This window comes from Centropristis striata, chromosome 21, assembly GCF_030273125.1.
Source record: "Centropristis striata isolate RG_2023a ecotype Rhode Island chromosome 21, C.striata_1.0, whole genome shotgun sequence".
Lineage (NCBI taxonomy): Eukaryota > Metazoa > Chordata > Actinopteri > Perciformes > Serranidae > Centropristis > Centropristis striata.
This window is the reverse complement of record NC_081537.1, coordinates 30,995,974-31,011,237: the sequence shown is the minus strand read 5'-3', so window position 1 is coordinate 31,011,237 and position 15,264 is coordinate 30,995,974. Positions and strand designations below refer to the sequence as shown.

At 38.5% G+C, this 15,264-nt stretch overlaps 2 protein-coding genes across 2 annotated transcripts in view; both read left to right on the top strand.

Annotated features, from left to right (window-relative positions):
* pkd1b (polycystic kidney disease 1b) overlaps nt 1–5,492 on the top strand; it is a 49,317-nt gene extending 43,825 nt beyond the window's left edge. Inside the window, 4 exon segments of the mRNA XM_059324997.1 lie at nt 1,676–1,851; nt 1,946–2,133; nt 4,016–4,127; nt 4,204–5,492. Coding sequence (XP_059180980.1) covers nt 1,676–1,851; nt 1,946–2,133; nt 4,016–4,127; nt 4,204–5,103 — 1,376 coding nt within the window. The 3' untranslated portion in view covers nt 5,104–5,492.
* Nucleotides 5,493–8,075: 2,583 nt separating this feature from the next.
* Nucleotides 8,076–13,591, top strand: LOC131959780 (pepsin A-like). The gene is made up of 9 exons (XM_059324998.1): nt 8,076–8,131; nt 9,207–9,357; nt 9,448–9,565; nt 10,301–10,419; nt 10,788–10,984; nt 11,087–11,203; nt 12,182–12,326; nt 13,124–13,222; nt 13,315–13,591. The coding sequence occupies exons 1-9, from the start codon at nt 8,076–8,078 to the stop codon at nt 13,450–13,452; spliced, it is 1,140 nt and encodes a 379-aa protein (XP_059180981.1). The 3' UTR covers nt 13,453–13,591.
* The last annotated feature ends 1,673 nt before the right edge of the window (nt 13,592–15,264 follow it).

Here is a 15,264-nt window from a genome sequence, read left to right as displayed (position 1 = left end):
TAAAAACTTTGTCCATATAAGGCAAAAATGTCCCCCAATAACTATTTTATGCTACTAGTATGTAAGTATTGTATATAAATGATATTATTCTCCACAGTCCAAATATTCAAAAATAAAAAAAAAAAAATCCCATGAAATGCCAGTATTTTTTTCATAATGCAATTTTTTTTTTTTTTGTAATTTTTAAAAACATAGATTTTTGATGCATTTTGCAGTGTCAGATTTAAAAAAATATATATGTACTGAAAAATTATTTTTACTTTCAAGGAAAAAAAAAAATCTCATTCCTAAAATAATGATAGCATTGTTTTCTGTCTTTAAACCAACATCAGCCATAATCATGATGACCAAACATTCATTCATTTTCACACTTTTAACAATTTGATTTCTACTTTGTTTTTACATGATTTTATGCTTTAATACACATGGGCTCAAAAATTGTGGTTTTAATGGGTTGAAATGGGGACATTTTTGTCTTTAAGTATCTGAGCTTCTGTATTTTAGCAACACATTTTGTTTTTGATTATAGAAGCTGAGGTTAAAATTCCAAAATTAAGAAAACAACAACCTAATACCCTTGTCAATTTCGTTGCTTTATGCCCTAAGGCTGCCAAAATAATAAAAGACCAATTAAGAAGGCAAAAATGTCCCAACTGAGCAACAAGTGTTAACCTTTTACATGTATATTCTGCCCTACAAAGTCTAACTGCAGTAACTACGCAAAAGGTAAAACTGAGAAAAACTGCTTCAAAATTTTTTTAACTGGTCAGCCACATTGGTTATAGGTAGATAAGTGATATGACACTTATTTCTACATGTATTGATGATGTAATATTTACGCTAAAAAATCATGATGATTTATTTGACCTTTGACTCCAAAAACATAGTTACTGCATTGCTGTAAAATGTTCTAATAGTAATGCAGTCTTTCAGCTTTTAAACTTTGTTTTCAGTGAATAAACATTTTCAAATATAATTTGTTATTAGTGTATTTTAAAGTGTTCAACAACTCTGTTCAAAGATTTGCGTATTTTAGACATACTATTATAAAGAAATGTTATATTTTAGTATTAATAGAATTTTATCTCACTTTTTTACTCCATCACTATCTAGATAATAATTTCCCTTTCAAATAAACTTTAAAAATATATATTTTTTATGTTTAAATTAGTATATACATCCAAAGCAAACCATGGTTAGTGCAATTACTGCTTTGGTTTCGAGTTGAATTTTGTAGTTACTGCAATTTATATATAATTATTTCTCTGAAATAAAGCAATACTGAAATCTAAAACTTTGTCACAAGATAAAACAGACATCAAGGAGTCATTTATAGTTATAACTCAATTGCGACCAAAACTGTAGCGACTGCAATTCGACTTTGTAGGGCAGAATACTCTACAACCATTATCCTAACCCTGTATTTGTTATGTATAATTATGGCAATAGTTTTAAAAAGCAGTAAAAACTGATGATCCCATGTGCTGCTGTGATGACATTATAATACTCTGTCTGTGCCATTTAGCTTCGTTCCAAACCAGACAGCTTCATCAACTTCCACAGAGCTGCCCTTCTGGCACAGAGGTGTTCCCAGTGTGCAGCTGTCCTGCTCACTCTGCTTGTTCTAAAGGTAAATGGTCTGCTTCATCATTAAACATCTCTATAAGGGCCACAGCTTTCTTGAATGTCTACTAATTTCCAATGCTGTACGCCCCAGCTCCTGGGAACCCTGAGGTTTGTGCGGAGGTGGGTGGTGTTAGGCAGAGTGCTGCAGAGAGCCTGGAGGGAGCTGTGGGCTCTGACTGTCCTACTGCTGCTGCTGCTGCTGCTCTGCATTCACTTCGGAAACACGGTACGAGAAGGGGACTTCAGCCCAATCAAATATTCATAAAGACGATATGTATTTGATATACATCTGTCTACATTTCAGCTTTTCTCCGGTTCGGTGGAAGGTTTCTTGTCAGTACGACAGACAGGTGTCTCAGTACTGTCCATCCTGCGAGGCCGGATGGCTCTCCAAAGACTCTGCAGGGTCCACCCAGTCCTTGGCCCTCTCTATGGGCTTTTACTGATGGGGGCAGGGGTTTGGCTGTCGGCCAGACTATGTGGAGCTGTTCTCATTCGGACATACAGGTCCTTGTTTTACATAATTTCCTAATTATATGAAGGTTGTCTCATAAATGTATGCAGTGCTGACATTTCAAGTGTGAGCAGGTTTGACACAAACTGACCCTGATGTCACCAACCCCCCTGGCGGAATCTGAGATAGGCCTACATAGCATTTGATTTTAATACAGGCTCTATGAGGCTGTACCTGCTGCATGCTTACAAAGACAAGACTAATATTCTCTCCCTTAAAGGTGCAATTTGTAAGATTTGACTTAGTTAAAAAAGACATTCTAAAAATAAGCTCACATCAACAGAATGTGAAGAAGTAGCAGTTTTGACATAATGTCAAAGATGTCTATGTATCTTGATGCAGAGATATCTATTGAAATTATAATAATAACAATAATAATAATACATTTTATTTGGAGGCGCCTTTCTTGGCACTCAAGGACACCGTACAAAAGGATAGAAAAGAAACAGCAATAAAATACAATGAAATACACAGAATGAATAACAATACAATACAATACAATAGATATATTGGACAGGGTAAAAGTCATCAAAGGGAATAAGCAGTTTTAAACAGATGTGTTTTGAGTAGTGATTTGAAATGGGGGAGTAAGTCAATGTTCCTGAGTTGGGGTGGTAGTGAGTTCCAGAGGCGGGAGCAGAGCAGCTGAATGCTCTGCTCCCCAATTAGTATGCTAACCAGCTAACCCCGGCCCAGTCTGCCCTCAGTCCAACATATGAAGATGAAGAAGTAGAGCTGTCAGGTAGCAGTACAAGCAGTTCAACAGTTAAGTAGCTTTACACCATATACTAAACCTAAAAGTAAGACCTACATCTAAACTGAGATTCTGCATTTAAGCGACTGTTTTAATGAACGGGTCCCTGGAGACTCTAGCTCCATGCTGGAGAAAGTGCACAGAGACCAACAGCCTTACAGAGCAGAGGCAGAGGCAGTGATACGATGCAGAGTTAGGTGTGTGGTCTTCATGGTAGGCAGTAGTGTTGGGACAACGAAGCTTCATGAAGCATTTGCTATTTTTATGGAGCCCTGGAGATGGCGCTCTTTGTTCAACAAAGGGTTGAAAACACACTCAATCACCATTGCTGAAGCCTTTTTTTAAGCCAAGATCGCCATCTAGTGTGGTCAAAAATAAAGCAATTGCTTCACGAAGCTTCGTTGTCCCAACACAAGTAGGCAGTAATGGCTTGCTAGCTCCAAGGCAAAGTTGAGGATGTTTTTGTGCAGCCAGGTCTCAGACCTAGCCGTAACGAAGCAGCAGGGGTTGGTAGTCTGCAGCCTCATATTGTCCAGCTTCTTGACAAGAGCGTGGGTGTTAACAACAAAGACGCTGAACATCAGGTTTATGCAGAGCAGCTCTTAGCTTAGCCTGGATCCTGGAAAAATTTGCACACGGTAAATTGCTGCCTCCTATTTTTGGAGTATGTGGCCAGTACACATTGCACTTATAAGGATTTAAGTATACTCACATTTGCTAATTAACACTAGCCACAAAGTACAGCTTAGGCTCATGAGAATGTAATTAGTTTTGCAGATATTTATACAATTTTGGACTGATGATGGCACTATGTGTAATGTCACCAAAATGATTACACTTCAACCTATCTTAACCAAATTTCATGGCAATCCATCCAATAGTTGTTGAGACAATTGAGTGAAAACTAAAAAGATCAACCTAATGTTGGTGGCACTAGAGAAAATGTCAGGAGTTAGCAAACAGTTTAGGATTAAAATCAGAAGTGTAATTGTAATTTTACCTGTGAGTATGCTGAGCTGAAAGTGTGATTACTAGTTTCTTTCCCCAATCAGAGTGCCAATGAGGAGTTCTTCAAGGATAAGGATATTAAGTAGGTTGCTAAGTATTGCTATGTCCTTTAGGGCGGAGCAGGCTGAGTTGTACCGTCCAACCATTGAACCTCAGGACTATGAGATGGTGGAGTTCTTCATCAAGAGACTTAAGCTGTGGATGGGACTTACCAAAGCAAAAGAGGTACCCATTGCATTAGTTGTGGTGAAAAACATCCACAGTCAGTTCATCTTACTGATTCCACACATTTCTTTTCTAGTTCAGACACAGGGTGAAGTTCGAAGGTATGGATTTACCTCCTTCCAGATCCTCACAGGAATCCCGTCTTTCCACCTTGTCCTCCACCCTCCCCTCTTCCCACTCTCCTTCCCTGTCCTCCTCATTTTCATCCCCCCGTCCCCTGTCCTCAGCTCTCTCTCTGAGATCCGAGGACTTGTCAGTGTCCGAGCCTGGGTTTGATGTCCAGCCATACCTGGACCGTCTGTTGCCCTGCGTCAGTGCCCTGCTGTCTCGTTTTGATCAAGTCAATCAGATTACTGAGGACGTTCACAACCTGGAAAAGAAACTAGAGGAGGCGCAGGCAAGGAGGAGAAAGATGTGGACCAGTAACAAGGACGAAGGTGCAAAAAGATTTGGAGAGTCAGTAAAGCCAAAGGAAGCAGAAGGCAATGGAAGGGACACAGGAGAAGTGAGACACAGGAAAACAGGTCTTCTTTGCCCCAAGCCACGAGTCTCCCTTCCAGCTTCGTTTTCTTTCACGCCCTCCACTCTACAGTCCTCTGCTGCATCAGTCTGTAGATTTCCCCGTACACGTAGCACCCACTCTGAGTCTGAATCAGTACCATTCCAGCCTCAGGAGTCGAGCAACAACCATACTTTTGAACCTGCCAAGCTTGCATCTGGAATCTGCGGTTTGTATCCAGCAGGTTCTCCTGGATACATTAGGTTTCCCAGGAGAAGAGCTTGGCATTCTGGGAGTTCACATTCAGCTGATGCAGCTCAGAGGATCTACCAGACCCAAGGTGGACTTGTTCCATGTGGTAATGGAGGAGAATATTTAGCATTCACCAAAACAAGACCCAGAAGTGAAGAAGGGGTAAGACAGCATATCAGTGATGGAGTCCCAGTGAAGAGGAAGGCTTGGACTGAGCAAGACTAACCCTGTGTTTACTCTGATAGCAGCAAAGGATTCTTATGAACAGAGTTGTTTAATTTTGTGCGAAAATTTCGCAACATGGTTTTTATGCTATCCAACAGAACGGTTGTTGCTTTAAACAAGTCACGCTGTGAAAGTTGTGTTATAGAACAACCAAAGGTTATTTAACAAAACCACTTGTTTGAAGTTCGAAAAAAATATGGGGGTTAGGCTAAAAGTAGCAACTAATGTACAGAACTACTAGACACAGTTATGTCAGTAACAAAGAACACGAGTAAGAGGTTTCCAGCTGGGTACAAAAGCTGCTCTCCTGGGTCGAAGGCCTTGGGTTGTGCCATTCACCTCCACTCTACTCACCTCCTCTACTCAGCCTTAATTTTAACTAAACACGCCATATTTAATAACTTCACTCTTCATCAACACACTCCTGTCACAGTGTAGGAAAGCACAGCTAGCCCTCCGCGGGGTCATCCCTATGTATACCTAAGAAAAAAGGTCCTATGTTCCCCATTTTTCCCAAAAAGGGTCCTATGCTCCCCTGTAGAAATACATACCGGGGAGCATAGGACCCTTTTTCTGGAAAAGGGTCCTATGTTCCCCGCAATCTATCAATCTTTACGGTAGACTCTCAGCATGGCCAGCAGGCCTACCTTCACATGGGTTATTGTTAGGGTTAGTTTGTCAACCCTGACCTAATCTTTCCTTGTCAAGGCCTATTTGCATATGAGCGTCAAACAGCCCATAGGCCTACATCGGCCTATTTGCCATGGAATTTGGCAGTAATGGTTGAAAAAGTAACAGACCAAGCAATATAGGACCTTTTTTGGGAAAAGCGGGGAGAAAGGGTCCTATGTTCCCCAGTCTCATACAAAGAGGGAAACATAGGACCCAGGGAACATAGACACGCTCCCCCATCCACTAGTTAGCTAGCTTGCTAACTCCCCACTGTTAGGAAACTATTTCACCAAGAGGGGGGTGGTTGACAGTGCTAGCTAGCTAACCTTTCCAGCCATTCATCTCCCGACCTTTCATCACACTTTACAGACCGACATGGTGTCACCATAAAAACAATAATGATCATCTTGTTATGTTCCAGCCAACTGACCACAGCAAACAGTGCAATGCCTGTTATTCTCCTATTCTATTTCTATGGTATCTTGAGCTTGGACCGCTGATGTTTTAAGCAAAGCCTGTTTACACTCGGGGTGTGGACTTTGACAGTAGTGGGCTTCTACCAATCAGACTGACACAAGTAAAAGTTGCCAGTGCTTCATCTTATGATTATGGTAATTGCAGCATTGTCCCATATTGAAATTCAGGTAAGGATATCTTGGATTCTGCTGGAAGCACAACTCTAAATCACTGGAGTACCATTTAGTACCACTTTCCACCATCACCATCTATGGATTAAAACTGTTCTTTATGTGCCATTTATGAGTTTTTTGAGGGGGGAAATAATGACCTAAAGGCTTCTGATAAAAGTAATAAAATTTAGTTTTTTTAATTTGTCACTATTTCACATATTGAGGATATTCTATCACAGTACATTTGCACAAAATACATTTATTGGATCAGTCCATCAAACTAACTTTCCCTTCTGGCCTTCATTCAAGTGTGAATTCTTTCAAAATAAATCTGTGTCTTGTGTGAGCCAATTTCTTTTGCTAAGAACTCCTATCGAATGCATGCTCTTGCATAATAAATGTTCAAACCCCAGTAATTATCCGCCAGATCAGTATCATGTGAGAGCAGAAAGAGATGAAACAAGTAATGTATGTAATATTTGTTAAAAAATAAAATGCAGTTTAACTTTCCGACATGATGTTGTTTCTTACAATATTGCATACCTGCTAATACAGTTAACTGCTGACGTACTTTTGAAAGAGACTCTGTGAATATTTCACTCTGATGAATAAAGAGAAGTGACCATTTGGTCTGGAAAAAGTGTGTATATTTCTTCAATTTTTTCAAATTTAAAATAGGTAAACTTTTCTACTATATTATTACTGTCTGCAAAGTGGTTTTTAATGTGTTTACTTTAAATAATAACACAGCTCTAGGAATATTTTATCAGTAGTAATTCGCATTACTTATCTAACGGAAAAGACCTTGATATAAAAGTAAACAGGATCAAGTAGAAGCAAACACTGATTGCTTGGAAGCACGTTCTAAGGTGACTCATTGTGTTTGTTAAAATGAAATGACATTAAATATGCGTGTGTTTGATTTTAATCTGCGTGGAGAGTGTGTTCAAATTTTTATGATATGCAATTTTGGTTTGGTTTTACTGCTGCATGTCATACGCAATACATGCATAACATACTTGGAAAAATATGGCACATAGACACAAGAACAAACATATTTAGAAGAAAGAATTCATATTTAATAGTACAGTAGCAAAGTATGTACTGTACGTGCAAAGTCAAAAGCTTAAAGTAAATGAAAATGAAAGTATTAATAGTCGGGCCCTGGATAAGCAGAGGAAAATGGGTGGATGGATGGTATTAATAGCATTTAATAACCATTATTGAAGACTAAAAGTTTATATTTTCATATGTACTACAGCTGTGTCATGAACATAATTTTGCACCACCTTCAACATGCACACAATACACAACACGAAAGTTATGCAAACTTTATCCAACTTCCTTCAGTCTCATAATTGACATTGTCTTGAGGTCAGTGGTTATTTCTCCTGTATTACTTATCTTTGCTTATCACTTGCTTGTGAGCATTGCCTTATCGTTGTGTAATGATAAAATGTCAGTCTGCCTGTATAAAAGAGGATGCATGCCTGTCTGTCAGCACTCAGGTTCTAGACTCTACAGGTGAGTATGCTTCAGGATCACAGACCTATTATAGCACTATTGCACTATTTCAGTTTCAATGGTTCTGTAATGTGATTGACCTTAGTGACATTAATTCTGCTCAAATGAAATTCATTTTCTCACACAGTTGACAGCCAAGCCGAGACAATGAAGTGGGCCATTATTGTTTGTGCCATGGTGGCACTGTCTGAGTGCCTCTTCCAGTAAGTCAGCCACACCTGTCAAACACAACCTTGTACACTGTAAAAAAATAATCTGTTAAATTTACGGTAAATTACCGGCAGCTGTGGTTGCCAGAACTTCACCGTAAAAAATACAGTGAGGGGGTTTTCTACTGTAAATTTAAATATCATCAAAAACTAATTTAGACTGAATATTCTCGTTATTTTTAAGGTAATTGTGTCATTCATTCACACATCATGGCAAATCTCCATTAACTTTACATGAAAATGTTATATTTTTACAGCAAAACTGTGCGTTTCCTACAGTTCATGACGTAAAAGTAAAAATTGTGCTATTCCTTGATTTACGGTAATTAAAAGTGTCTACTACGGTGATCCACAATTTTTAATTTTACGCCCCATTCCTGATGCAATTTGACAGTGTTTTACTGTAATTTCTACAAACATTTTTTACAGTGTAGCTGTTCTATTTAGATGGATTTTTTTTAAACTTCCTTAGCTCCTCTGATTTAACATATGCCATCTAAATTAGCAAGTACTGTGGTTAAGAGTAAATCAGAAATTAAGTAAAGGTAGCTGGGTTTGGAGAATGTCTCTGTCATGGTTCCTCATACACTGTAAAAAAAAATCAGTTTAATTTACGGTAAAATACCGGCAGTTGTGGTTGCCAGAACTTCACCATCAAAAATACAGTGAGCGAATGTAAAAACGGTAATTTATGCTGAATAATCCCTTTACTTTTAGGATAATTGTGTCATCATGGTATTTCTCCATTAATTTCACATGAAAATTGTACATTTCTCCTGCAAAACTGTGTGTTTTCTACAGTTTATGACAGTAGAATTTAAAGTTTTACGCTATTCTTTGATTTACAGTAATTAAAAGTATCTACTACGTGATGTACAATGTTTAATTTTATGCCCTATTTCTGATGCAGTTTGACAGTGTTTTATTGTAATTTCTACAAAGATTTTTTACAGTGTATACAACAACCAAAATGTTAACGAAAAAGCAAACAAGCAAACATTTCTTTACAGCTAAATACAAATGTAGTTAAAAGAACATCATTTAAGTCCATCCCTTTGTTGAATCCTAGGGTCCCTCTGGAGAAGGGCAAGACAGCCAGGGAGACCCTGGAGGAGCAGGGTCTGTGGGAGCAGTACAGACTTAAGTACCCATACAACCCTATGGTCAAGTTTGATGACCGCTTTGCCGTGGGCAACCAGCCCATGACCAACGATGCTGATGTGAGCACCAGCTGCTGAAGCTGAAACAAATTAACTTTGAGAAATGGCTCCATTTTTTCAGAAATAATGTTGGTATCTCTTCTTCTCCAGCTGGCTTACTATGGAGTCATCTCCATTGGAACTCCTCCTCAGTCCTTCAAGGTTGTCTTTGACACTGGCTCGTCCAACCTGTGGATTCCCTCAGTCTACTGCAGCAGTCCAGCCTGCAGTATGTAAAACTATACATGTACATTAAGTGGTCATAGACTTTGCAATGTAATAGCTGTAAAACAGAGGTTCTCAATCTTTTTTTAGCCAAGGTAGACAAGGTAGAGAATATACATATGCAGCCCTTTTTTTATACTTCTATCATCTTAGTTTGGTGAAAGAACATGACAAGATTAGACTCTGGATTTTAAGAGTTCTGTGGTGCCACAGAAATAAAATAATAACACAGAGTCTCTGTAGTCTAAACCAAGATGGCACATTGTCAACAAGCGTATTACAGTTTCACTTTGGTTCCATTCTTTCAGGACAACAGCTTCTTAGAGAGCATTTCACAAAGAAGTAATTCCACAAAATATCTCACAGCTCAAGAAAATTGTTTTACAGCTCAATAAAATAACAATGGAATCATAATATTGAGAGCAGGAATCAAATTGGGATTCTTATGACTGTTTCTTGCTATGGACAGTAGCTAGGCTGCTAGTGGTAGTCATGTTGCTAATGCTTAAACCAACTAGGACTGGCTAATATTACTTATTAGTCCAACAGCAAAAACACCAGCTTGGTGTCTGGCTTGTAGCCTTTTATTTTGCTCAATAAAAGCCAGTTCAGGATTTACTCGTCTGGCAGCCTCTTGCTCGGTCACTCCTCAGCCTCTACTTTTCTCTTCTAATCTTCCTCATAGATACTTTCCTTTTAACTTTTTTTTTTTAATTTCCTCGCATTTGTACCTTTCTAGACAACCATGACAAGTTCAACCCTAGTACAAGCAGCACCTACAGACACAACGGCAGTCCTCTCAGTATCCAATATGGCACCGGCAGCATGACTGGCTTCCTCGGATACGACACTGTGACGGTGAGAAATAAAGCATAAAGAGACCCATATGTCACAAAATTTGTTTTTGTTTATAACCTCCACGTTGATAGGAAAAGAGGGGACCGCTCATTGCTCCGAAATCCCACTGGTCCAACACAAAGACACTATATGGATCTGTGATTTTAACTAAGTATTGAAACAGTTCAAATGAACCTGTAATATTCAGACATTTGCAATTACCTGATCAGCTTTCAGTCGTCCTACTCCAAAGAGACTTTAAAGGCATACCATAGCATAAGTGGGCAGTGAAATTCAATGAAAAAAATATATACACAGAACCTTTAAAGATCCCATTTTAATTTGAAGCAGTTTTGAATCTCTGTTCCGTCTTTGTGTTTGTCTGTCAGGTGGGTGGGCTCGCTGTGAGGAACCAGATCTTCGGCTTGAGCCAGACTGAGGCTCCCTTCATGCAGTACATGCGTGCTGATGGTATTCTGGGTCTGGGATACCCAAGACTGGCTGCTTCTGGTGCTACACCTGTCTTCGACAACATGATGAGTGAGGGCCTTGTTGACCAGGACCTCTTCTCTGTGTACCTGAGCGCGTAAGGACAGACATATTTTGGCAGTATCCTACTACTAACTGATACTAAGACAGCAATTGAATCTTAGAAAGTTTTTCCATAACTTCTCACTATCCTCTGTAGTAACTCTCAGCAAGGCAGTGTGGTGACCTTCGGTGGTATTGACTCCAGCCAGTACTCTGGCTCCATCAGCTGGATTCCCCTCTCCAGAGAGCTGTACTGGCAGATCACAGTGGACAGGTAAAGCCATGGATCACAGGTTCCCTGAAATGTATCTCAAACAAAAGTGTTTGATATTTGTCTGATGCTTACTTTTTTTTGCGATCAAATGTTTTTATTCAGAATAATCACACAGGGTGGTAGAGCACCATCACATGAGTGCTCTTTGAAATGACAAACAATATGCTGAGACAGAAGGAGGAAAGAGGGGAAGGGGAGGGGTACATAATAAAAACACAACAGTAAGAATGATGTCTGCAGCTTACTAATAAGACATATAGAAACAGACATACACACACACACAAAATAAACAAATAACATTGATGAAGGAACAGAAATAAGATATAAGGGACCAAATATATGTACAAATAGAAGTAAGAAGGCTATAGCACACATCTACGGCATATTATTCAAAGACTCCGCAATGTTGAGCCAAGTGTCCAAAGTCTTTTCTGATGCTCCATTTATACGAACTGTAGAAAGCTCCCAACCTGGTCTCACAGGAATCTGTGAAATAGCCACGGATTTGCTTAACTCAAAATCCGTGGAATAGCCACGGAATCACTCAAATTTCCGTGAAACTGACCCGAATTTCGCTACAATGCAAGTTAATGACAGTCATATCCCGTGGCTATTCCAACATGCAAAGTGATTATGTACATTCACTGAGTGAAAATATTTAGAAAATAAAACATATATTTCTCGCTAGAAATGGGATCAAAATCCATTTTATGCAGAAACTAAGTCAAAATATTGATTTTTTTTCACTAAAAATGAGAGAACTGTCCGCCATGTTTTTTGTTCTGACCGCCGGGACCTTGAAAGTCACGTGACTTGGAATAAACCAATAGGAAAAAATATCCATGGACCCATGGTCATTAACTTGCATTGTAGCGAAATTTGAATTTTAGAGCGCTGCAGCGCTGACAAATCATTTAAAGTCAAAACACTGATAGTAACAGGTTGTCTGATGTTTCCTGTGCTGTGTATCCCTTTCAGTGTTACTGTCAATGGTCAGGTTGTGGCTTGTTATGGTGGTTGCCAGGCTATCGTCGACACTGGCACTTCTCTGATTGTCGGACCTCAGAGCAGCATCAGCAATATCAACCAGCAAGTGGGAGCTACCTACAGCCAGAACGGAGACGTAAGTGCTGTAGAACAAGATGTGTCGCTTGACTAAAGGAGATTTATGTACACTGCAAAAAAGGTGTGTCTAAAAACAAGATAAAAACACTAAATCTGAGGGAAATGATCTTGCTGCATGGACAGATAATTTCACTTGACAAGATTTCTTAAATTAAGATTGTTAATAGAATAGAATAGAACTTTATTGTCATTGTACAAGACAACGAAATTTTGTTTGGAGCAGTCCTCCTCCAGTTGCACAGTACAAAATATCAATATAGAAAAATACAAAAATACAAAAAACACAACAAAAGCACAACATTATCAATGCTGTCAGCAATATATGTATAAACAAAATAAATATCTAAGTGACAATGTTTTAAAAAGTCCAAGTCCTTAAGTGCAATAGTGCAATCCAGAAATAAGCATGTTGAACGCTTAAAATAAGAAAGTAACTCTTAAAACAAGATAAATTATCTAACACTTCTAAATCAACTGTCAGGTCACTCTGCTCGGGCCAGTTCATCGCTGCTTGCAGCTTTAATTTATCTTGTTTTAAGAGTTAATTTCTTATTTTAAGCGTTCAACATGCTTATTTCTTAATTTTTTAAGAAATCTTGCCAAGTGAAATTAAATGCCCATGCAGCAAGATAATTTCCCTCAGATTTACTGTTTTTATCTTGTTTTCGACGCACCTTTATTGTAGTGTAGCTTCACATTAAATACAACTTATATTAGTAGAAAAATAAACAGTCAAACCATTTAAAATATATATAAATTCCCCCCTATTCCCTTCACTCTCTCCATCTATCTCAGTATACGGTCAACTGTAACAACATTGGCCAGATGCCCGACGTGACCTTCAACATTAACGGACAACAATTCACTCTCCCAGGCTCTGCCTATGTTCGCCAAGTAAGTGTTTGAATCCCTGCCAGAGTTAGTTTTTTCTCACTTTACTATACTTCCCCTCCATCTGAATTTCCTCTTCTAAATCCCTCATACAGTCTCAATACTACGGCTGCCGTTCTGGCTTTGGCGCTGGAGGAGACAGCCTGTGGATCCTGGGTGACGTCTTCATCCGCCAGTACTACTCCATCTTTGACAGAACCAATAACAGGGTCGGTCTGGCCAGGGCTAATTAAGCAACCTGAAGTCACTTTGCCCAAGCCCTTTGAAACAATCATACTGTATGTAAAGCTTAGTGTTATAGTGGGATTTCCCACATGCTTGAGATTTAAATCTTTTCCTTGTCCTATAAATGATTAGATTCCCTCAAATCCAATAAAGAGAGTTGAATCAATTTATATGGTGTTTTACTAAATTGCACAACAAATTGATGTTACATAATGAGCAGCATCCTTCGGGGACCTGATATTAATTAATGTTCTGTACTCGTCTACACTTCCAAAAGATAACAAACACACATCCTTGTACTTCTATCTTTGTGAGGGCCCTCATTCTAATAGTGTATTTCTTAGCAAGGTTATAATAATAATAATAATAATAATAATAATAGAGTGAGTTTGCTAGTTTAATTTTACCTTTTATTTTTTTTTTTATTATTTAGTTTTAGTTTTTATTAGTTTTAATTTTTTTTGTAATGGGGTATTTGTTGGGTGGGAGGTTAAAAGAAGTCACAGTAATTTATTTCCTTTGATTATTCATCTTCATTATGTATAAAATAGTTGACAAAGACGAAAACGAAAGACATTTTCATTATAATTTTATTTAGTTTTAGTTAGTTTTGTAACCACACAACACAGTTTCAGTTATCTTTTTTTTTTTTAAAAAACTCTCATTTTTATTTTTATTTCAGTTAACGAAAATGTTTTTTCAATTCTAGTTTTCGTTATTTCGTTAGTTTTCGTTAACTATAATAACCTTGTTCCCTAGCACCTTACACTAACCCTTAACCTAACCTTCACCATCAGAACCATGAACCTGATGTAACCTTAACCCTTAAACAAAGTCAGAACTCTCAAACAAGCCTTTAAAGAAGTGAGGACCTGCCGAAATGTCCTCACTTTTCGAAAGTGTCCTCACCCTGTTGGTTAAAAACGTGTCCCGGTCCTCACTATGTATGAAGTACAAGAACACACACACACACACACATATATACAAACACACTTAGCTTATGTGAACACATCAGCTGTGGACATCACAAGAGCCAGACTGAGCCAGAAATCAATTGGTTTATTAACCTTATTAACTTCTCATGTATTTTAAAAAATGAAACATATGGGGAGCTGAGAAAGCATCCATATCCATTCTCATAAACCAGCTCTCTGAAGACGGTAATAATTTAACTCTAACTGCATGTGGATATTAGCGCTGGTGTTTGTAAATTGGACTTTTGCTGCAATGAGGCTCATTTGCATACAAGGAGGTCGATATTGCACCAAATGTATGCATATGTGCAAATAGAACCGGAGCACCGAGACACATTATGTTTGGCAGCGCATGGTAAGATGTCTGAGGAAGGTCCAGGTGTTCCCTCAAAGCCTGAAGGGAATCAAACTACTGTTGCACCACAGACAGTGTCCTGACCACAGACTGTATAAATAATGGAGGTTTGACCGTGACGTCACACGTTGGTTTGTGGACTGCCTGTTTGAAGCATCGAGTTCAGCGTTACAATAGTTGCCATCTTTCTTTACGTTTGTCGCCATCTTGTTTTCGGAAACTGGGAGCAGACCAAATTCAGATTGTGGAGGAGCGAGAGGTTCACCTGACTGACGACTGAGGACAATTTATTCATTTTAACATTAACTGTAGCATCAACTTGGATGTTAACACTGACTCCTTGGAGTGTCTATTAGTCCAACCAAGCGTTGAACAACACATTTTTAAATTAACAAAATGTTCAAATAAACATTAATTTAAACAAAAAAACACACAAACAAACAAACAAACGGTCATTCAGTGAAAATACAGTGTGAAAGAGTCAAAGTTCT

Excerpts from the sequence above, each read along its gene's own strand:
- LOC131959780 (XM_059324998.1), top strand. The coding sequence starts at position 8,076 with ATGAAGTGGGCCATTATTGTTTGTGCCATGGTGGCACTGTCTGAGTGC. Across the intron at positions 9,358-9,447 it reads CCATGACCAACGATGCTGAT|CTGGCTTACTATGGAGTCAT; the intron begins GTGAGCACCAGC and ends CTTCTTCTCCAG. Across the intron at positions 13,223-13,314 it reads GCTCTGCCTATGTTCGCCAA|TCTCAATACTACGGCTGCCG; the intron begins GTAAGTGTTTGA and ends TCCCTCATACAG.